Source organism: Erythrolamprus reginae, chromosome Z (assembly GCF_031021105.1).
Source record: "Erythrolamprus reginae isolate rEryReg1 chromosome Z, rEryReg1.hap1, whole genome shotgun sequence".
Taxonomy (NCBI): domain Eukaryota; kingdom Metazoa; phylum Chordata; class Lepidosauria; order Squamata; family Dipsadidae; genus Erythrolamprus; species Erythrolamprus reginae.
In genome coordinates, this window is record NC_091963.1 from 29,576,294 (window position 1) to 29,600,816 (window position 24,523).

Sequence of the window (24,523 nt, forward strand, 5' to 3'; positions counted from 1 at the left end):
GTGCTGCTTTACAAAGGCTTAGTAAGGCTACACTTGGAATACTGCATTTGTTCTGGTCACCAGGGCCACCGATAGGCCAGTATTACTGGTACTGGTGTCAGGGGCCCGGCCAAATTGAAAAATGGGGGGGAAGTTTTGGCCTGCCACCGTGTGCTGGCTCCCTGGCGCCCGCAGCAGTAATTGTGCCCAGCACCGTTCCCTGCTGTAGGTTGCGCACGCCTGCGCCAGCGCACCCCAAAACGCCCCCCCAAGCACCATTTTCCAAGGGTGTGCACAAAGCCATGGCCGCCCCTGCCCCCCTCATGCCTCTAGCCCCCTCGCACCTCCTGGCTACTCTCCACTGCCCCCCCGCCGGCCGATCCGCCTCTCTTTCTCCTTTGCTTCCCACCTTCGCCGCAGTGAGGGGGCTGCAGGAGAGGCGAGGCAGGCATTCTCACAGTGGGGCCAGGGAAGGCGATTTTTAATGTCAGGCGCGCGGGCAGGCGTGCGCTCTCCCCATCCCCCTGCCAGCCCACCCGGAACATTCAAAGTAAGCCGGCGAAGGTTTTTCTTACTTTGAATGTTCTGGGCGGGCTGGCAGGGGGATGGGGAGAGCGTGCGCCAGCCCGCGTGCCTGACATTAAAAATCACTTTCGCCAGCCTCCAGAGAACGAGATGGAGTGAGAGCAACAGAGCAAGATAGAGAGAAAGTGAGAAAGAGAGAGAGAGAAAGAGGGGGGGAGAAAGAGATAGCAAGAGAGAGAGAACGAGAGAGAGAAAGAGTGAGAGAAAGAAAATGAGAGAAAGAGTGTGAGAGAGAAAACAAGAGAGGGAAAGTGAGAAAAAGAGACAGAGAGCAAGAGGGGGAGAGATAGAGAAAGAGAGCGAAAGAAAGAAAGAAAGAGAGAGAGAGAGAGAGATGAGAGAGGAAGGAAGAGTGAGAGAGAGGAAGAAAGCAAGAGAGAGAAAGAAAGAAAGAAAGAGAAAGAGAGAGAAAGATGAGAGAGGAAGGAAGAGAGTGAGAGAGAGGAAGAAAGAGAGAGAGAAGAGTGGAAGGAAGAGAGAGAGAGAAATGATAGAAAAAAGGGGAGAAAAAAAGAGAAATGAGAAAATGATTGAGGCAGAGAATGACAAGAAAGAGAGAGAAACAGAGAGAGAAGTGACTCTTGATTTAAAGCATATGGTAAAAGCACTTAAATAATAACAGAAAAAACCCAGCCCTCACCTGTTTTTATTAATAGTTTTGCTGGTTGTTTTAGTTTTAATAGTAATGGATTTTGGGTTTTTTAAAAATTATTAATTTCTTTTTTTAAAAAAAGAAGAGATTTTTTTTGTTTGTTTGTTTGTTCATTCATTCATTCATTCATTCATTCATTCATTCATTCATTCATTTATATGCCACCCAGTCCCAAGTTTTTCCTTATTTCCAGATTGCATTTCCTTTTGGTGAGGTTCCGCCCATTGCTTCTTGTACTACCTTCAGGTGGCATGGAGAATAAATAGATGCCATCTGCTCTGTGGCAGCCCTTTAAAGATTGGGAAACTACTATTATATTCCCCTCAGTTTTCTATTTGTTGAGCTAAACATACTAGTTCTCTTAGCCCTTGTTCATAGAATTTAGCCTCTAGACGAAGGGGGTCAAACTCAATTTCATTGAGGGCCACATCAGGGCTGTGTCTGACCTCAGAGGGCCGGGGGAGTGTGTGTGGCCATGGTGGGCATGGCACAGGATTTGGGGGGCAGTAGTTTTAAAATGGCATGGGGGGGCAGACACTTAGGCTGTATGGGGCCCCAAAATTCCTGATGGTGGCCCTGCTGGTCACCACAATATAAACAAGATGCTGAGACTCTGGAAAGAATGGAGAGAAGAGCAAACAGAATGATGAGGATCTTGAGGCTAAAACATACAAAGAATGGTGACAGGAATTGGATATGTCTAGTCTGAAGCAAAGAAGGACTCGGGGAGATATGATAGCAGTGTTCCAATATTTGAGAGGCTCCTACAAAGACAAGGAGATCAAATTATTTTCCAAAGCACTAAAAGATAAGGCAAGAAAGAATAGATAGAAACTAACCAAGGAGAAAAGAAACCTAAAATTAAGGAGAAAATTCCTAATGGTGAAAGTAATCAACCAATGGAAGAGTTTGCCTCCAGAGGTTGTGAGTGCTCCATCACTGGAGGCTTTCAAAAAGAGACTGGTCAACCATTTGTCTGAACTGTTGTAGAATTCCTAGAATAGGGGTTGGTCTAGAAGACCTCCAAGGTCCCTTCCAACTCTATTATTATATGTTCTAAGAGCAGAATTTAGATACTCAGCGACAGGAGTGTCCCAAGTCTAGCAAAGAACTAAAGAAAGGGCTCAGAATGAAGACTGTAGAGAAAGTTGTAAACTAGAAATAAACTAGAAATGCTCTGTATTTTGTGATAAAATGTTAGTTTGTTTGATATGCTTGAACATGTAATCCTTAATACATGACCAAAATTGGGATTTAAACTTCTATCAGTTTAAGTGAGGCAGGTGGTGAATTTATCCCAATTTTACAAACTTTTTTTGCTGTGAACATTCAGTAACTCACACTGTTGTTAAGTGAACCTGGCTTCCTCCATTGGAATATACCTGTTGGAAGCCAGGTAGAAAAGTTGCAAATGACAATCACATGCTCCTAGGATAATGCAAATGTTATAAATAAATCCCAGGTGCCAAGCACTTGAGTCTTGATCATGTGATAGTGGAGACACTAGAATCATATGGGAATCAGTTGTAAGTCATTTTTTCAGTACTTTGTAACTTTGAACAATGAGTGGTTGTAACTCAAGAATAATTTGTAATAGATTAAAGTATCAAAATGGCTAATTAAGTTTGTCTATCTATCTTGATCTTGGTAGGCTTCTGTAGTTTTTGAGTTCTGTATGCAGACTTTGGCAATATGGTACATATTTTGTAGATGGTAAATGTGTAAAAAAATTTATTGTCAAAATCTCCTTATTAAAAATATAATAGGTTTACTGACTCGTAGCTGTTGCTAAAAGAGAATACCAAAAGGAGGTTACTTGAAAACTATGGAAAGTGGTTGAAAATGCAAAACATTCAGTCAAAATAAGACCCAAAAAGGGATAGACAGGATCAAGATGATGGAGGATGTATTGAAAAAATGAGAGTCCATTTAAAAATTAATAACATAAATAATTGGTACAATCAATGCTGCTAAGTTAGGAATCAGCTTAAGATAAAGAATGATGCAGTCTAAGAAAAAATTATCTTTCAGGATGCTGTGAAGTATTCTTGAGACAAAATGGATTGTATTTTAGCTGAATCCATCTGATTTTTTTTCTGAAGGTTCTTGACTGCCAAGTGCTCTTATGCCGAAAACCAAAGGCAATTTTTTCAACCTCAGCATCTTTAAGATATGTGGATTTTTAGTCCTAGAATTCCTCAGATAACATTGAAGAATTCTTCAATTTTGACTTATATGAAGAATCAAAATAAATTAGAATTGCTTTTAAATAAATTATGAGAAAGTACTATACTCCAGAAATTACAAAATTGGTTCATAAAAATTGTAGATATAAACATTTTACAAGCAGAACAGTATTGCTCTATGATGAAATATCATAGAATAGAATAGAATAGAATAGAATAGAATTTGATTGGCCAAGTGTGATTGGACACACAAGGAATTTGTCTTGGTGCATATGCTCTCAGCGTAAATAAAATAAAATATACATTTGTCAAGAATCATGTGGTACAACAATTAATGATTGTCATAGGGGTCAAAAAAGCAATGAAGAAGCAATATTAATAAAAAATCTTAGGATATAAGCAACAAGTTATAGTCATACAGTCAACATGGGAGGAAGTGGGTGATAGGAATGATGAGAAAAACTAGTAGAATAGAAGTGCAGATTTAGTAGAAAGTCTGACAGTGTTGAGGGAATTACTTCTTTAGTAGAGTGATGGCGTTCGGGAAAAAAACTGTTCTTGTGTCTAGTCGTCTTGGTGTGCAGTGCTCTGTAGCGACGTTTTGGGGGTAGGCAAGAATCAGAAATAGTTACGTATCCCTCTTCAAGAGAATCAGATAGTAGGTACTTTCCCATTAGGTCTAGCTTGGTAAAGACAAATCTCTTCAGTAATCATTCTCAGAATGATTATTCTCAGAATGCCCGGCCGGTGACATTACTCCCCGGCCCGGATTTGCCGCAGGGCCAGGGAGACACAGCCCTCGGCGTAGCCGCCATCTTGGGGGCCGGGATCTTGCAAGATTTCGTGAGATCCCGGCCATTTTGGGCAGCATCGGCCATAGACTATGACGTCATCAGGGGGGCGGAGACTGCCAGCCCTATAAAAAGGGCTGTGCAGGCTTTGGGCCTCCTTTTCGCCCCAACGATGACAGAGCGAACACCCACCCGCTCTCCCTATCTTTCAGTGTGCCACTGTGGGTTGCCCTTAGGAGGGCTGAATAGGAATTTTTGGCGGTCTCAGTATTTTCTGCAACCGTTTTTTCACCTATTCCACACTGCAGTAACGGATATGCGGTTAGGGGGTGCTTCGCCCCCCTGTTTAGGCTAATTGGCTTACCTCTGGTCATTTGGGTAGGCAGGTTAGGGGCGGAAAACTGGGTGGTGTTTAGCAACTGCGTGTTCTCCGTTGGGCATCTTTGAGGATGATTGACAGGTTCTCTCCAAAGGCTCATGTGTTAACGACCTGAGCAATTGGGAGGAACCTGTCTTTGGGTCCCGCCCATTTCCTTCCCCTTGTAGGGGTTAGACGGCAGGACCTCCCACATGCAGGTGCATGGCAGAGATTCAGGTGAGGGCATGGCCCTTCACCTGGATCAGCATGGAGCTACGCCCATAAGTTGCCCCGGAAGTTTTTCTGACGTCATTTTCCGCCCCGGAAGCAATTGTTTGACCCTGCGGGTCCTTGTTTAGGGTTATAGTTAATTTATGCTAATTTATTTGAATAAATTATGCAAATTAAATTAATAAAAATGACCCATTTTAAATCCAGCTCTTTGTGTCCGTGTCGTTACTCTGCCTCTGCTGCAATTCCTCAGCCAGCCATGCAGCTAAATTTGGAGAGTCCTAATTTAAAGCAATAGCATTTGTTTTTGTTAGGCAAGTGATCACCAGCTGGAAAGTGAGTCCTAATTTTTCCTTCTAAACATTCCTCTTTCTTTCTTTCTTTCTTTCTTTCTTTCTTTCTTTCTTTCTTTCTTTCTCTTTCTTTCTTTCTTTCTTTCTTTTCTTATTTGTTTGTTTGTTTGTTTGTTTGTTTGTTTGTTCATTCGTTCGTTCGTTCGTTCGTTCGTTCGTTCGTTCATTCATTCATTCATTCATTTATTTATTTATTTATGGTGAACCAGCAGGGGGAAAGGTTTTAAAAAATAAAAAGAAAGAAAGAAAGAAAACCAGGAAGTAATTATATTACACTGGGAGGATTTTGCCACTGAAGATGATAGATAGATGATAGGGGTGTGTGTGTGTGTGTGTGTGTGTGTGAGAGAGAGAGATATGTATAGACAGATAGAGATATATGTTTATTGTAAGGAAATGCACAGATTATTTTTGTTCATTCGTATTTGACAAGGGGAATCCAGTATTTTATAGCTTGAAAAAAGTACAATTTCATAGGGTTCCTCTTTAGACATACAAGACCAAAATTATCTTCTGGGTTATTCTAAGCATCAATGAACAGCTTCAAATACATTTTTGATCCAAATGGGGAAAGAAAACTTCAGATTTATTTGAAATAATTAATTATTTCATCATATGAATTTTAAAATTATATAAAGTGAAAGCATATCAGAGAGAAAATTTTACATAATTGATTTTATTGTAGTAATTGATCAGTATACAGAGAAAATAGTCACAAATTATTTTGCACCATCTTAAAACTAGAACCAGAAATAATGTGCACGGAAATAAAAACTTTGTGATGGTCTGATGGAAAGTTAAACATTCCAATTTTCAGGGTCCATCTCTGGAGGCTTTTAAGAAAATATTTTATTTGGTACCGGAAAAAAAATAAAAGAAAATATTTTAACCTCTTCAAAGTGGTTGAATTGGTTTTCCTGCATAGGAAAAAGGGTTAGATTAGATAATCCTTAGGAACCATAAATGATCCTTGGGATCCTTTCCAACTCTACCATATGACTATATGAATTTAATCTGAAATTCTTCCTGTAATACTAATATAATTCCAATACTTTGTTATGCAATTTTCAGGCTTCTTGTTGAATAACAAGTTGAGCAGTTGATGATGTTACAAAAATATATGTTAGGTACATTTGCATTTGCAAATTTGCTATTGATTTAAAAAGTACAGCACATTCAATAAAGCAATTGAATATTTTAGTAGAATCTTAGATCTGACTTACTCAAGGGGAATATATCAAAATTTATTATGTATTCATTTATTAAATTTACATTCTATCCATCTGTCAGAAATCAAATGATGTTATTCTGTGAATAATTTAAGCAAAGGCAAATTTAGTGAAGCAACTACAATACTTCTCCAGACAAGACACTTTTTACACATCTCTTACTTATTATGCCCTTCAAGTTAATGTAAATCATTGTATTATATTTGTTCCAAGAATTCAGCATTAGAATATAGATTACTGACTCAGTAATATGGTAATGTTCTGTTGTTCTTCCCTCTCCCTCCTATTTTTTTTTCTGGTGCCAGAAATATCATCAAATTTAGCAGTTGCAGTATGAATTTGAGAACAGATCTTTACTTAAGTGTTGTATATTGCCTCTTGTTACCCATCAACTTAGCCATCAGTAGTATTGTTTACTTTGAATGCAAAACAGTTGCATTATTTAGTGCAGTGATGGCAAATCTATGGAACATGTGCCACAAGTGGCATGTGGAGCCATATCTGGGGGCACGCAGAGCATTGCCCTATGTCAGCGGCAGTACATATGCACGCACTGAATTTGGGCCTTCTTTTTGGCAGTTTTCATTCATTCATTCATTCATTCATTCATTCATTCATTCATTCATTCATTCTCCCCAGGCTTCAAGAAAGCCTCCTGAACCCTGGGGATGGCAAAAACCCTGGGGATGGCAAAAACAAACTTCTGGTTGGTCCGGTTTTTGCTCTCCCCAGGCTCTAAGAGGCTTTCTTGAATCCTGGGGGGAGTAAAAAACAGCCCAAAGAGCCTACCAGACATCCAGAGGCTTCAGTGAGGCCTGTGTGCATGTTTGAGAGGGCAGTGTGGGGTAAAATGTGCATATACGTGAGGGCAATTTGGGGGTTGTGAACATGTGGAGGGACGGGCATTGCATTATAGGTGTGGGCATGCACACGCTATTACCTGCGCCCTACCCAAAAAAGGTTTGCCATCACTGACTTAGTGTCTACAATGAAATGATTGTTGCATTTCATTGTAGAGTAAACATGCTGAAACAGATAGACTCATTGTAATTATTTTGTCAATTTGACATGGTAGTGTGCTTTCAAAAGTCAATGTTCATTAAACAAGACACAGTTTAGATGGTTGCCAGACTAATTGGTTTCCTGTTCATATTTCTCCATGTTCATGACCAGATCTATTCCATCGCTACTTGTTGGAGCAGCTCCACTAGAAAAATAAAAAGAATTCTCAAAATTCCCCTCTATCAAGGTATGTTGATTCCTTTTTTTGTAGAAATAGAAACCTGCGAGAGCAGCTCCGGAAACAATGAGCATCACTAGTACCACCACAATGATGGCTTTGTTGTGGGTTGGTGGAGGAATGTCATCTGTCTTTCTTGATTCTGTAAATAAATGCAGGGCAATCAAAACACAGCATTGAAGGGAATTCTTCTTAGCACAGTTGGATCTTGCAAAGAGCGTTGAGTACTATTCCTTCTCATTTATTTTTGTCAATAACATTGTGAGGTAGCTAAATGAGAATTCAGTGATCTTTGAAGTCATGTGGCATTTGAATGCATTTCTTTGCTTGTTTGCCCACTACTGTAACATCAACACTAAAACACCATATTGGGCCAATATGAAACTGACCCCAGATCTATCTGCCCCCCCCCCCCACACACACACTTTGGCCCAAGTTTCTTCTTTAACAGCTTTTTTTCCCCCTGTAAAGTTGAATCTGAATCTCATTGATGAGAATTTCAAATAGTTCCATTTACCAGCTTCTGTGCTTAAGTGACATTTAATTCTTTCTTTTTCCCTCTCCCAAGAATATAAATGTTGTCTTCCTGGACACTGAAATTATTTATTTTGGGGTTTCCCCCCCCCCCCCTCTCATTATTTGCAACTTCTGCACCAAATGCTATGGGTTTTATCCTTGAGGAGAACTTGCATTATAAATAAGGAGTAGGATTACTCCATAATTCATTATGGATGGCATTGCAAGTTGTTCTCTGGTTTATTATTTCCCCCGCCCAAAGGATTTAAATCAGAATTAAGAATTTACCTAAAAATTACTTGTTGGATGATGTTCTGACTACAGAAGATAATAGCATGATTGTGTTAGATTAAATACAATCTGATTGTATTAGATCAAAACTCATGTGAATTGGGAATGATACATATTTTGTTTTAATACTGCTAAATACATCAAGTTTAAGGAAACTGAAATATTCATTTCTTTGGCACTGTATTCTCAGAAAGGCAACAAAAACTGTCTCAAATCTTAACATTTAAATTTTATCAGCTTGTTGAGAAACTGATTTGAAAATATAATAATGTAAATTAATTATTTTAAGATACATGAAAGAAGGGAAAGAGAGAACAATAGAGAGGGCAGATAGGCAGGTGAGTAGATGAGAGAAAAATATGTTTCTGATCTGCAGTTTTAAAATGTATTTACTGTGCATAAATTCTTACCTTTGTTTTCTAACATCTTAGTAGGTACTGCTTCAACAACTTTAAAAGAAGGAAAATATTATGAATTATATTAGATTCAAAGTCCTTTATATTTCAGTGCTGTAGGCAGAATAAATTCTATTCCTTCATAAATTATCATTGGAATTATCATTTATTACAAATTGAGTTTTGTATAAATTGGTTTACTAATAGAATTATAGCTCAAAGGAAGTAAAATTCCCACTACATACTGCACCAGTCAGATGCTGCTTATGTTTAGCTTTGAGGAAAAGAAGTAAGAGCTGAGGAGATTAAGCAGATCCTGGTTGAATAGTAGAAAAGACATAGTAATAGCAAGACAGTGCAGTATAAGGTCCAATGACCAAGGTTATTCTCCATCACTTCATACTGTATATTCAAGCAAAGGCTGGATGGTCATCAGTTTGGATGCTATAATTTGGATTCATACTACAGTCAAAACATTGTGTAGGGTATACGGCATTAGTTGGCTCCTACAGGTACGGTCAGGTACACAGCACCAGTAGCAAAATTATGGTCAGGTACACAGTACCAGTAACAAAATTTTGATCAGGTACATAGTGCTGGTAGCAAAATTTTGATTTGTTTTCCCTTTTTTTCCCTTCTGGGCTCTGGATATGTTATTCCTATCACAGTAAATGAGGTTGAATGTGTATAATTTTAGAAGAGCTGTGCATTGTGTGTGTACATACACTTTATGTAGTAGATAATCAGGGGTGAGCTACTGCCCAGACACGGGGGAATGCAGTGGGGTAGCGAAAATGGAGCTCCACCCCAGAACACCCAATTTGCACTGAAAGATGTTGAAACAAAATGCATAAGCCACGCCCCCCAGTGTGGTAGTAAAACTTCTGGTAGCCCATCACCAGTATAAGGTGAAAGATCATAGACTCGTCATACATCATCTTGGTTGAATCCCTCTGAGGAGACTTATGATTCATCCCTTTACAAAATTTCAGAAGTGTTGGTTTTTCTTTCTTTCTTTCTATTCCTATGGATATCAATTGTTGATAGTGCAAATCAGATTAAATGCAGAAAGACAATTTGGTGGTAAGGCTAGGTGAATTAACTGGAAATCCTTTTCCAGACTAACTTCATTCAAATTCAAGATAAGCATGAAAGTCATCTTATAGTTGCTGATGTAAACTTATATCCCATTTGCTCCTTTTATCCTTTTCGTTTTCAATTAGGTTGCGACCAAAAAGGCCAAACAGAGAAAAGCTAGGAAAATAAAAATAATGAAATAGAATAATAAAAAAAATGTGACACATTACTTACTTTTTTGTTTTTTGCAGATATATCCCATATATGAACTGCAATAAATGTTACTCCAAAACCCATTTAAAGCAAACATTTGTACACAATGTTCTTCATTCTGACTTGAAGGTTTTCCAATGTTCCAGTTGACAAAGTTCACAACTGTATTGTCAATCCATAACCAATCATCTAATTTGGGGTTAGAAAATACACCAAGATAATCAGCTCTGGCAATGTCTTCCTTCCTTCCTTCCTTCCTTCCTTCCTTCCTTCCTTCCTTCCTTCCTTCCCTCCTTCCTTCTTTCCTTCCTTCCTTCCTTCCTTCCTTCCTTCCTTCCTTCCTTTCTTCCTTCTCTCCTCACTCACTCACTCACTCACTTGCCAGTACTTAACTTACTCACTTTGCTTACTTACTTAACAGTACTTACTTACTTTATTTACTTACTTACTGGTACTTACTTACTTACTTACTTACTTACTTACTTACTTACTTACTTACTTACTTACTTACCTGGATCAATTAAAAGACTGCTAGGTTTAAACAAAAATAAAGAATTTCAATCATGTACCTTAGCGTTATGCTACAGTTATTAGAAATTTAAATTTATTTTAATTTCTAAAACAAATAATGCAGGGAGACTCTGTCCTGACCAGGTATACATAGAGCAGTAGAATTTGGAAATACCCTTTTCCTTTGCCAATTTAATAAAATGATGATGTTATTGATTTTTGTTGTTGTTTTTCATTCAGGATTATATAATTAGGCAGAACAAAATCATATGCCAATTTTTTAAATCACAGTTTTAAAATTTGACATAGTGATGAATTCATAAATGTTCAAAGCCATGAATCATAATTTAGAAAGCACAAAGTTGGATTTATACATTACTTTAAGGCAAAAATATTTTAAGACAGTCCTCTTTTTGTGTACTGTATAACATGCCAAGTGTGGATGCAAAAACATTAGTGGGCCAGGACCAAATAAAAGGGTGCTGGTGGATTGAACTATGAGTATCTATAGAGGCATCATTGGGCAGCAGACAATGAAATATCCATGGCAATATCACTTTGCAAACTGTGCCTCTTTCATATTTGCGATATCACATACAATGGTAGATCTTCAGTTATTATAACATAATACATTATCTCATTTCTTTGAAATGTCATCTTATTACGAAACAAGGGATTATAACAGAAATAAATTTAATGTCATGTCAAATTATTTATTTATTTATTTATTGGTTGGTTGGTTGGTTGGTTGGTTGGTTGGTTGGTTGGTTGGTTGGTTGGTTGGTTTCTTTCTTTCTTTCTTTCTTTCTTTCTTTCTTTCTTTACTTACTTACTTACTTACTTACTTACTTACTTACTTACTTACTTACTTACTTACTTACTTACTTACTTACTTACTTACTTACTTATTTATTTAAAAAGTTTATATGGGCGACCACTCCATCAGTGACTCTGGGCAACTTTCAAAATATAAAAACCCAATATAGAAACAATAAAAATAATAAGTCCCTACCACTACCTCTCTTTAAATGTAAGTTATATATAATTAAAGTCATATTAAATACTTCGGGGGGGGGGGACTCTCAGTTACTCTACAAGCTTTTAGGGAGCAGATAAAATTTGTTCCTCAAAGCCAAAACCAAATGTCCTTTTACTGAAACATAATGGGCAAATCTGCTCATTTTGTATTTAGATGCATTATTTTTCCAGAGCAGGAGATGTAAAATGTCCTGTAGTGTATTGAAACTGAGCCGTAGTTTCAAATCCCCCCCATAAACAGTGAAACATTTTACCATACATGCACATGCACATACACATATATCCCTAATGATTATTTTATAAATAATCCAGCACCGACTTATCTGCCAGTTAATCTAAATAATTTAATAATGCATTAGAATGTGACTGTGTGAAATATGTCAAATATGCTTTTTATTATTTTCTAACTATAAATTTTGAGTTATAATTAGAAGTCATGACAATGTCTACATTTTATCTGTTTTTCTCATTTTTTTACATATAATCAAACCTTATTTAGTACTTGCCAGAAGGTTCATCTCTGATTATAATAAAATATTCACAATACAAAAAACATTGAGCTTAAAATTTAAATTAAAATATACCATTTAGATTTTTGAACATTCCTATCCAAAATCCTTCGGATTTGCTTTCAAGATTTTCTGTAAATTCTGTTAGAAAGTTTGCTTCAGCTGTATCCATTACTGAAACCAAAGAGGCATCTGTAAAAAAAAAAAAAAAAAAAAAAATCAGCAACTTTAATTTTTGCCCCATAACAAGTTGAGTAGCTAATTAAAATAAAGTTTTTGTTTAAAATCAATACATTTTTTTAATTCCCTATTTTTTAAATGTAGGAATACCCTGATCAAGCCAGTCACTCACATTTTCAAATAAAGAATACACATAATAATAATAATAATAATAATAATAATAATAATAATAATAATAATTTATTAGATTTGTATGCCGCCCTGTTCCGAAGACTCGGGGCGGCTCACAACAACGATAAAAACAATATTATACTGGCACAAATCTAATATTTAAAAAAAAAACAAAAACCTAAAAACCCTATCATAATTAAAAACCAAACAGCACATACATACCAAACATAAATTATAATAAGCCTGGGGGAAAGGTGTCTCAAATCCCCCATGCCTGGCGGTATAGGTGGGTCTTAAGTAGTTTACGGAAGACAAGGAGGGTGGGAGCAATTCTAATCTCCGGGGGGAGTTGATTCCAGAGGGCCGGGGTCGCCACAGAGAAGGCTCTTCCCCTGGGGCCCACCAGACGACATTGTTTAGTCTACGGGACCCGGAGAAGGCCAAATCTGTGGGACCTTATCGGTCGCTGGGATTCGTGCGGTAGCAGGCGGTTCTGGAGGTACTGTGGTCCAATGCCATGTAGGGCTTTAGAGGTCATGATCAACACTTTGAATTGTGACCAGAAACTGATCGGCAGCCAATGCAGGCCACGGAGTGTTGTAGATACGTGGGCGAATCTGGGAAGCCCCACGATGGCTCTCGCTGCTGCGTTCTGCATGATCTGGAGTTTCCGAACACTTTTCAAAGGTAGCCCCATGTAGAGAGCGTTGCAGTAATCGAACCTTGAGGTGATAAGGGCATGAGTGACTGTGAGCAATGACTCCCTGTCCAAATAGGGCCGCAACTGGTGCACCAGGCGAACCTGGGCAAACGCCCCCCTCGCCACAGCCGAAAGATGATGTTCCAATGTCAGCTGTGGATCAAGGAGGATGCCCAAGTTGTGCACCCTCTCTGAGGGGGTCAATAGTCCCCCCCCAAGGGTAACGGACAGATGGAATTGTCCTTGGGAGGCAATACCCACAGCCACTCCGTCTTGTCTGGGTTGAGTTTGAGTTTGTTGACACCCATCCAGTCCCCAACAGCCTCCAGGCACCGGCACATCACTTCCACTGCTTCGTTGACTGGACATGGGGTGGAGATGTACAACTGGGTATCATCCGCATATTGATGATACCTCACCCCATGTCCTTGGATGATCTTACCCAGCGGTTTCATGTAGATATTAAATAGCAGGGGGGAGTGGACCGACCCCTGAGGCACCCCACAAGGGAGAAACCTAGAGGTTGACCTCTGACCCCCCACTAACACTGACTGTGACCGACCGGAGAGGTAGGAGGAAAACCACTGGAGAACAGTGCCTCTCACTCCCAGCCCCTCCAGTCAGTGCAGAAGGATACCATGGTCGATGGTATCGAAAGCCACTGAGAGGTCAAGAAGCACCAGGACAGAGGACAAGCCCCTGTCCTGGGCCCGCCTGAGATCATCCATCAACGCGACCAAAGCAGTTTCCATGCTGTAACCGGGCCTGAAACCCGACTGTTGAGGCCCTAGATAATCAGCTTCTTCCAAGGACCACTGGAGTTGGAGCGCCACCACCTTCTCAACAATCATCCCCATAAAGGGAAGGTTGGAGACTGGCCGGTAGTTATTAAGCACGGCTGGGTCCAGGGAAGGCTTCTTGAGGAGGGGGCGCACAAGTGCCTCCTTATAAGAAGCCATAAAGGACCCCCTCCCCAAGGAGGCAGTGACAATCTCCTGGACCCAGCTCCGTGTCACCTCTCGACTGGCCGAAACCAACCAAGAGGGACACAGATCCAGTAAACAGGTGGCGGAACTCACAGCTCCAATGGCCTTGTCCACTTCATCAGGCGTCACCAGATCAAACTCTTCCGAGAAAGATGGACAAGTACGGGCCCCAGTCAACTTGACAGACTCATTGTCAGCCAACTCTGTTACCCAATCTGAGTCGAGGTCTGCCCGGATCCAAGCGACTTTATCAGCAAAAAATATGTTAAAATCCTCAGCACTGCCCTGAAAGGGCTCCCCAACTCCCCCCTGATTAAGAAGGGAGTGGGTCACCCTAAACAGAGTGGCCAGGTGATATTCCACTGATGCAATCAAGGCAGCATGGTACGCACATCTTGCCACCTTGAGCGCCACTTTGTAAGTCTTAATGTGAGCTCTTACAAGTGTTCAGTTGGATTCGGACTTACTCTTCCTCCATCACTTCTCTAGACATCTCTTCTTGCATTTCAACTTCTGGAGCTCCTCATTGAACCATGGAGCTCAACAGGGTCTAGTGCCACAGAGAGGTCGCAACGGCGCAATCCAGTCAAGAGCCTTAACAATCGAGTTGTTGAAGCATGGAGCTCATTACCGGACTCAGTAGTGTCAACCCCTAACCCCCAACATTTTCCCCTTAGACTATCCACGATTGACCTCTCCAGGTTCCTAAGAGGTCAGTAAGGGACGTACATAAGTGCACCAGTGTGCCTTCCGTCCCCTGTCCAATTGTCTCTCCTTTATCTCATATATCTTTTCTTCCTTTCATATATCTTCTCCTCTATTTTTATATCTTTTCTTCTATCCTTTTCTTTATATATATTACTACATGTCTAATCTCTTCAATATGTATTGTGTATTGGATAAATAAATAAATAAATAAATAAATAAATGTGTGTGGAAAACAATCAGCTCAGCAAATCTGAAAGGCTGTAAACTAAAATTGGAAAGGCAGAGAATCCATCTTTAGGATCTTTAGGACCTAATCATAAGCATAAGTCCCAAGACAACTAATCAAACAGTGAAATATAGAGTAGTGAGAAGATAGAGGAACTCAGATACAAAGTAGGAGAAATAGGAAACAAATACAGGGTTGTCCACAAAGGACATACATGCCATTCATCCACAGTCATAATTATACAGTTGGTCAAGCTGGTTGTTAACTTAGGGCCCCCAGGGGTGCTGGCATGTCTTTATGGCCTTACAAAATGCCACCAGGGTGGAAGCAGTACGGACATCAGAGGGGAATTGATTCCATACAGCGGGGGTGGCAACAGAGAAGACTTTCCCCCAAAGTCTTGCCAGTCTACATTGCTTGGCTGATGGGACCTGGAGGAGGCCAACTCTGTGTGCTCTAATTGGTCTCTCAGAGCTATGTGGCAAGAGACGGTCCCATAGATAATCTGGCTCTGAGCCATATAGAGCTTTATAGGTGATAACCAACACCTTGAATTGTGCCAGTGCAGCTTGAAGAGACCAGGTGTTATATGGGGGTACCGAGGTGCACCCATGACAACTCTCGCGGCTGCATTTTGGACAATTTGGAATCTACTAACACTCTTCAAGGTAAACCCATGTAGAGCACATTGCAATAATCAAGACGGGAGGTGATGAGGGTCTGAGCAACTGTGCACAGAGCCTCCTGGACCAAATAGGGCTGCAGTTGGTACACAAGGTGAACCTGGGCAAAAGTCCCCCTGACCACAGCTGAGAGATGGTGGTGAAGGTTCAGCTGTGGGTCCAGGAGGACACCCAAGTTGCAGGCCCTATCTACGGGGTCAGAGTTTCTTCCTCCCCAGCACAATAGATGGACAGATCAAATAGTCCTTAGGAGGAAATGCCCATAGCAACTCGGTCTTGTTTGGGTTGAGAAATCACTTCAGGGTGAAATCCTTTTTGAATATACATGGGTTATACAAAATGAAAAGGAAATGATACTGCATACATATATATCACAGTACGGACAACAAAGCACAAAAGGTATTAGAAATATTTTATTATTATTATTGTTGTTGTTGTTGTTGTTGTTGTTGTTATTATTATTATTATTATTATTATTATTATTATTATTATTATTATTAATTTATTAGATTTGTATGCCGCCCCTCTCCGAGGACTCGGAGTCACTTAACTAAGGTATTCGAGAAACACATGATAGTAGTTATCTAACCAAGCCCTTGCAAGCAATGAGAAAAACTTACTCACAAGCAAGTCCCCTTTTAAAACAGAAAAGAAACTCATTATTCACACTGGATAGACAAAACCAAAAATCACAAAGCAACATTTTCCCCCTTCTGAAACAGGCACAAACCATCTCTGTTCACATGGGAACTCAAGATAAAAAGCCCTTCAATGATTAAGCAAGCAGAAACAGTCCCTGTTCACAGCTGCTGAAGCAAATTCACTCCCTGTTAATTCCCAGCAGGCAGACTCACTTGGCATTCAAATACAGATAGTCCCGACAAATCTGGTCCTGGCAAAGGAACCTGACTTGATTGATGTACACCTGAAAATGAACAGTTGTCTGCAACAACAGGCCATTCCCAAATCTTATTATTTTCTTATTTATTGGATTTGTATGCTGCCCCTCTCCGTAGACTCGGGGCGGCTAACAGCAATGATAAAAACAACATGTAACAATCCAATCCAATACTAAAATAACTAAAAAAACCTTTATTATAAAAACCAAACATACATACAGACATACCGTGTGTAAATTGTAAAGGCCTTAAAAAATAAGGGGGAAAGAATATCTCAGTTCCCCCATGCCTGATGGCAGAGGTGGGTTTTAAGAAGTTTATGAAAGGCAAGGAGGGTGGGGGCAATTCTAATCTCTGGGGGGAGTTGGTTCCAAAGGGCCGGGGATGCCACAGAGAAGGCTCTTCCCCTGGGTCCCACCCAACGACATTGTTTAGTTGATGGGACCTGGAGAAGGCCAACTCTGTGGGACCTAACTGGTCGCTGGGATTCATGCAGCAGAAGGCGGTCCCTGAGATAATCTGGTCCGGTGCCATGAAGGGCTTTATAGGTCATAACCAACACTTTGAATTGTGACTGGAAACTGATCGGCAACCAATGCAGACTGCGGAGTGTTGGTGTAACATGGGCATATTTGGGGAAGCTCATAACTGCTCTCGCAGCTGCATTCTGCACGATCTAAAGTTTCCGAACACTCTTCAAAGGTAGCCCCATGTATAGAGCATTGCAGTAGTCGAGCCTCGAGGTGATGAGGGCATGAGTGACTGTGAGCAGTGACTCCCGGTCCAAATAGGGCCGCAATTAGTGCACCAGGCGAACCTGGGCAAACGCCCCCCCCTCGCCACAGCTGACAGATGGTTCTCTAATGTGAGCAGTGGATCGAGGAAGACGCCCAAGTTGCGGACCCTCTCTGAGGCGGTCAATGACTCCCCTCCCAGGATGATGGACGGACAGATAGAATTGTCCTTGGGAGGCAAAACCCATAGCCACTCCGTCTTATCAGGGTTGAGTTTGTTGACACCTATCCAGACCCCAACAGCCTCCAGGCACCGGCACATCACTTTCACTGCTTCCCTACTATTTATTTCCCACTCCAGGAGTGTGGCTGGCTAGTGTCTACAACTTCTTTTCCCTGAAAATCAGCTTATTGCTTTATGTTGTTCTTCTCTCCTCTCTACACATACGCACACCTAGGATAGGCATGGGCTCCATCTGCTCCTCCCACTCATTCATCTCAAGCCCTGAAGACAGCTGCCTCGCTACCTGTAGGTGGCCAGAAGGCCCCAGCTCTTCATTTGTATCTGCTTCTGCTTCCTCATATGAGTCTTCCAAAGGCTCATAAACTGACCCATGCTCCTCATCAACTTCCTCCTTGCCTGACTCTGCTGCTTCTTTTGCAGCAGCCAATAGACCATAAAAATTGTAATCAGGAATGTTAACAAATTCTGCAGTAAGTGAGCAGGTTTGAGCAGTAATTGAGCAGGTTTCTGATAGAATTAGCAGACAGCTTTGACATCCAAAAGATAGAGAAGGGAACTAAAGGTTCATCTGTATTAATTCTTATGAGCAGAGATGAAATGATAGAGGGAATGGAGTTGTAGCAATTTTGGAGGAGAATGACAATGTCATATTGTAATTGAGCATAACCCAATCACAACTAATAGAACAAAATCAAAACAAGGTCTTAGACTTTAAGAAAGCTTACTTCAATAAACCAAGAGAGCTTAAGTATTATATGGGTGGAAATGCTAAAAGGAAAAACAAGCGAAGAAGCTTGGAAAATTCTTTAAAAAATGAGATTATAAAAGTCAAACATAACACAATATCACAAAATAGAAAAACAAGAGATCCCAGGGGAAACGAGCTTGGTTGCATAAAGAACTCAAACCGACAAACTGAGAAAAAAGAACAAAGATTTTTTTAAAAATGGAGAGATGGACATATAACTAAAACAGAAGATGAGCAAATAGGCCAAATCTGCAAAGATAAGATCAGGAAAGCTAAGGTTATGAATGAACTAAGACTTGGAACAAATGTCAATGATAAGAATAAAACATTTTAAATGTAAGAAACAAGAAAAAGGCAGGAAGTGATTAGTCAACTAATAGGAGATGTCAAGGTGGTGATGGATCGCAGAAGAAAGTACAACTGTTTAATTCATTCTTTGTATTTATCTTCATGCAAAAAGAAAAGAAAGTTTAATCAATCAAGAGGGATACTATAAAAAATAGATTGGGAATCAAAATAGGCAAGAAAATAGTAACCTATCCACTCCAGTGAAGTTAAATCACCAAATCACCAAAATCAGATTATATTCCAGAGTTCTGGAGCAGCTGTCAGACATGATCTCAAAACCACCACCCATCCTGGAGCATGAGAGTTTTAGCATACAAAAGAAGGGAGTAGTGAATGTAGGAAACTACAGACCAACGAGTCTGATATCAAAACCTAGGAAAATCTTCAAGATAATCAAGCAACACATTTGGGAGCATATAGAAATACAGTAGTGACAGACTTGAACAATGGACTCTATCCAACAAAATGCAATTCAGTGAGAAAAGGTTCTGTACTTAGGCCAGAAAAACCAAATGCACATGTATAAGTGGCACCTGGCTCAAATATGGTAACTATGAAAGGAATGTTGTGTTTTTGTAGGCTACCATTTAAATATTAGCCAGCAGTGCGCTGCGGGTATTAAAAAAACCAAAGTAATCTTAGATTGCCTCAATAGAGGGAGAGTTTCAAGATCACATGAAAAGATAGTAGTACTTTATATTGCGCTGATGAGACCACATTTGGAATATTGCATCCCGTTCTGGTCACCACAATTTTTAAAACATGTTGAGATCCTAAAAAGAATGTAGAAAACAACAACAAAGGTGATAATGGTCTGAAGGCTAAACCATAAATTTTGGTAACTAGGTATGTTCATCCAACCCTGGATTAGGGATATAGGATATCTGTACTTTAGTCAGTCCATTAAGTAAATTTAACACCACTGTAACTAGGATGTTTCCTGGTTCATCTAGTACTTGAGGACCTATCACAGAGAAGTCAGGATTGCCCTATTCTCCAAAATATCTGAAGGCAGGACAAGCGATAATTGATATAAGATCATTAAATAGAGAACTAACCTAGAACTAAGGAGAAATTTCCTGACAGTAAAAACAATTAATCAATTGAATGACTTACCTCTGGAAGTTGAGAATGGCAGCTTTCAAGAAGCGACTGTGCAGCGATTTTTCCAGAATTCTATAAGGTCTCCTTCTCAAGTAGGGAGTTGGACTAGAAGGCCTCTAATATCCCTTTCAATCCTATTACTCTATGTTTTAAGGAATCCACATCCTTTCTATTAAAATACTTGCAAATCTTAGTATTTCTTCAATAATTATTTCTTCTACTTGCTTTAAAATAAAGTCACGTATTATAATTAGTGAGTGGTAACCCTTACCTAGTTGTAAACAAGCTAATGATGCCTTTGGCCAATTCATCTTCGATGAAGCTTCAAAATGATAGCAATGACCACGGAATGGAATCCAAGATTTATCCACTGCAACTGGGCAATTTCCTGGTTCTTGAGGTGGTACAGTAGGTGGAAGCACTGTTTTTAAAAAAGCAATACAATTTTTAATTCTAATTAAGTTATAGAAATATTATTATGAGGAACCTTGTCAAATCCACAGTGTTTTTAGTAAGCATTCTTGTTCTTGCTACTGTTAATTATTTTTTAATTTTACACCAACACAGGGCATAACATAGATTTGTGGTCACTATCTTCACATTTCTACAACAATACCCTCCCTAATTCACAATATGCACTGGTGGGTATACATCTATTCCTAATATGCTATTTTTTTTAGCACACACTCATTGACACCAAATACTTAGATCACATGAAAGCAAGCGGCATGTGAAAAATAATTGTGTTCCACTCTGTAGAGTAGTCTTTTAAGAAAAATCTTGACCTATCCTTTACGTTACCTTTGGGATATTTGCAAAGAGGAAAATACATCATATTGCATGAATCTGTCTTCCAGGTCCCATCCAAGTCCATATAAACGCAGCCTAATTTTTGTTTTGGTTCATTTGCTCCCCATTTAGAATACTTCATCCGGAACTTATCAATCCATATGTATTGCCCACCAGTCTAAAAAAACCAACCAACCAACAAACAAAAAACACATATTGAATGAGAGGCTTGAGATAGACTAATCTGAACACATTGGGCTGATCTAGGAATGTGACATTATTCATTCACTAAAAATAGATCCTGTCAGAATTTAGTCTTTTTTTTTTTTTTCAGTAACAACCACAATCCAATCTGAAATACAAATAGTAAAGTAAATGCAACGTAGGTTGGTTTTTACGGATGATTTCACAAGAGCACTAAGGCTTCATGTTTGCTCTTTATGAACCAAGAAAAGCATTTGATTTCAAATTCCAGTTCCCAATAATTTTGCCAAATGCTCATGAAGTCACATAATAAGTTTAGCTCATTAGTAACCTCTGACTTGAATAAAAGTTTTGAGTAGTGGAAAGAACAACAACTTATAGATAATTACCAGCACCTTGAATTCTACCCTTCAGAATAAGATTATTTTATCATTTGGACTGTTCTGAGAATCCACACGCTATACATACATGTTTAAACCTGGCCACTAAGACTGTTTAACAAATAAATGATTAAAAATATTAGCAAATTACCAATTTGTTACAGGATGGAATTCAAGGTGCTGGTAATTACCTATAAAGTCCTACATAGCTTGGGACCAAGAAATCTGAGAGATCACCTTTCCCCAAAAGTTTCTATCTGTCCAATTGGATCAAATAGGATGGGCATTCTACAGATCCAGTCAGCCAAAGAATATCAGCTGATGGAGACTGGAAACTGAGGGTTTTTTTCCTGCAACAGCCCTTGCTGTGTAGAACAGCCTTCATCTCGAGATTAGAATGACCCCAACTCTATTAGCTTTCTGCAAAGCTTGAAAGACCTGGGTCTGGCCCTGAGCCTTGCCTCCTAGATGTATGGTTAACAGGACACATGTTAGACATCTTTATGTTGTTTAGCCTTTTAATGGCTTTTACTGTTTTTGTTGTTTTAAAACATTTTGAGATAGATAGATAGATAGATAGATAGATAGATAGATAGATAGATAGATAGATAGATAGATAGATAGAATTCTTTATTGGCCAAGTATGATTAGACACACTAGTGTGTATGCTCCCAGTGTATGCATTTGTCAAGAATCATGAGGCACAACACTTAATGATTGTCATAGGGGTCAAATAAGCAACAAGGAAACAATCAATATTAATAAAAATCTTAAGGATACAAGCAACAAGTTAAAGCCATACAGTCATAAGTGGGAAGAAACGGGTGATAGGAATGATGAGAAAAAAATAGTAGTAATAGTAGAAACATAGAAACATAGAAGACTGACGGCAGAAAAAGACCTCATGGTCCATCTAGTCTGCTCTTATACTATTTTCCGTATTTTATCTTAGGATGGATATATGTTTATCCCAGGCATGTTTAAATTCAGTTACAGTGGATTTACCAACCACATCTGCTGGAAGTTTGTTCCAAGGATCTACTACTCTTTCAGTGAAATAATATTTTCTCACGTTGCTTTTGATCTTTCCCCCAACTAACTTCAGATTGTGTCCCCTTGTTCTTGTGTTGACTTTCCTATTAAAAACACTTCCCTCCTTAACTTTATTTAACCCTTTAACATATTTAAATGTTTCGATCATGTCCCCCCTTTTCCTTCTGTCCTCCAGACTATACAGATTGAGTTCATTAAGTCTTTCCTGATACGTTTTATGCTTAAGACCTTCCACCATTCTTGTAGCCCGTCTTTGGACCCGTTCAATTTTGTCAATATCTTTTTGTAGGTGAGGTCTCCAGAACTGAACACAGTATTTCAAATGTGATCTCACCAGCGCTCTATATAATGGGATCACAATCTCCCTCTTCCTGTTTGTTATACCTCTAGCTATGCAGCCAAGCTATGCAGCCAATCCTACTTGCCTCTGGCTATGCAGCCAATCCTACTTGCTTTTCCTACTGCCCACCCATTTTGAGGCTGTCAGAAATCACTACCCCTAAATCCTTCTCTTCTGAAGTTTTTGCTAACACAGAACTGCCAATGCAATACTCAGATTGAGGATTCCTTTTCCCCAAGTGCATTATTTTACATTTGGAAACATTAGTAGTGCAAACTTAGTAAAAAGTCTGACAGTGTTAAGGGAATTATTTGTTTAGCAAAGTGATGGCGTTCAGGGAAAAACTATTCTTGTGGCTAGTTGTCTTGGTGTGCAGTTCTGTGCAGTGACGTTTTGAGGGTATGAGTTGAAACAGTTCATTTCCACTAATCTGTCACCCAAAATTAATAGCATATTCTTGAATGCTCCAAAATAAATAAACAAATAGAAATTTGAATACATGATACAAGTTGTATTTACCTGATTACTGTTGAGACCAAGCCACACAATTGTGTTATGTTTTAATAATTTTAGCCAGAGATATGAGACGCCAAAGGGATCTAAAATGCTAGCAAGACTCGAGTCTCTCCTTTCACAACTTTTTTTTGCATCTTCCCATGTCATTTTGGCTTCAATGATGAAGTAGCTGCTATTTCTATAACGGAAACGCTGCTCTGGGGTGGTGGATGGAAGAATAGAATATCTGGGATCTACAAAAGAAAAACAAACATTGTAAGTCTCTTTTCAAAACTATGAAGTCATAAAATGCAAAATGAGGAAAACCCATTTTAGACGTACAATGGAAATAATATTTGTAGTAAATTGACATATGTTTTGGGAAACTGAGTCCTTTGGGATTGGGCGGCATAGAAGTCGAACAAATAAATGAATAAATAAATGTTTTGTTTTGTTTTTATTTCATGACCGAATAATAAATGTGACACCTCCACACTTCTTAGCTGGATTAATGCAATTCATTCTGCATGGGATTGTCCTTGAAGATCACTCAGATATTACAGTTAATCCCAACTGCAGCATCTTACATAGTGATTTAACTCAGTTACCTCTTTGCTTTAAGAGCTAAACTAATTACTAAGTGCAATTCAAGATGGTAATTGTCACTCTTAAAGCAGTGCATGAATCAAGACTTAAGTATCTTTGCAATTTGCTCTGAATAAACGTTCACCGGTCTGATGAGATCTGATAGCTTTAGATCTCATAATCAAGGACCACAAATGTCAAGACATGTAAAATTAGCATCGTCACAGCATCATCATGTGATGTATCCTGACTTCTCCTTTCACTAAACCAGGCATGGGACTGTGATGCATCTGGCCGACAGGCCAAGAGTTTGCCACCCCCTGACATAGGAGAACATTATCCCTGGTCAAATCTTTTCTCTGCAATAGCATACACTCTTAGATTAAAGGCTGCCCCATCCTTGCTCACAAAATAAATGAAATACAGGCAGTTAGCAACTGATGAAATTTTACATGAACGTATTGTGCATTTTGACTTTATTATTGCATTAATCGATAATATGTTATGCTTCTCAGTCATTTTTCAAATGGAGAGGCAGGTCTAAATAAATAAACTCCTAATTATTGTTCCACGCCATATTTATGCTTTGAGATCAAAAACCATCATGGTCTTGTTGTTGCATTGAAACATTGGAGGGAAATGGTGGAGATACTTAAATCTGTGCCGGCTGGAAGGGTTGGGAGTGGGAAGCACTGTTCTTCAGTGGTTCTCCTCCTACTTCTCCGGTTGGTCGCAATTGGTGTTAGTGGGGGGTCAGAGGTCGACCTCTAGGTTGCTCCCTTTTGGGGTGCCT

The 24,523-nt window shown here is 39.3% G+C and overlaps 1 protein-coding gene across 1 annotated transcript in view; it reads right to left on the reverse strand.

Annotated features, from left to right (window-relative positions):
* Positions 1-5,795: 5,795 nt before the first annotated feature.
* The window catches only part of LOC139152988 (macrophage mannose receptor 1-like), a 66,466-nt gene continuing 47,738 nt past the window's right edge, over positions 5,796-24,523 (reverse strand). The window contains exons 24-30 of the mRNA XM_070726472.1: positions 23,170-23,399; positions 20,686-20,851; positions 20,156-20,305; positions 12,229-12,345; positions 10,118-10,285; positions 8,822-8,860; positions 5,796-7,746 (exon numbers count right to left, since the gene is read on the reverse strand). Of these exons, the coding sequence (XP_070582573.1) occupies positions 7,496-7,746; positions 8,822-8,860; positions 10,118-10,285; positions 12,229-12,345; positions 20,156-20,305; positions 20,686-20,851; positions 23,170-23,399 (1,121 nt within the window). The 3' untranslated portion in view covers positions 5,796-7,495. The remainder of the gene's footprint in view (positions 7,747-8,821; positions 8,861-10,117; positions 10,286-12,228; positions 12,346-20,155; positions 20,306-20,685; positions 20,852-23,169; positions 23,400-24,523) is intronic.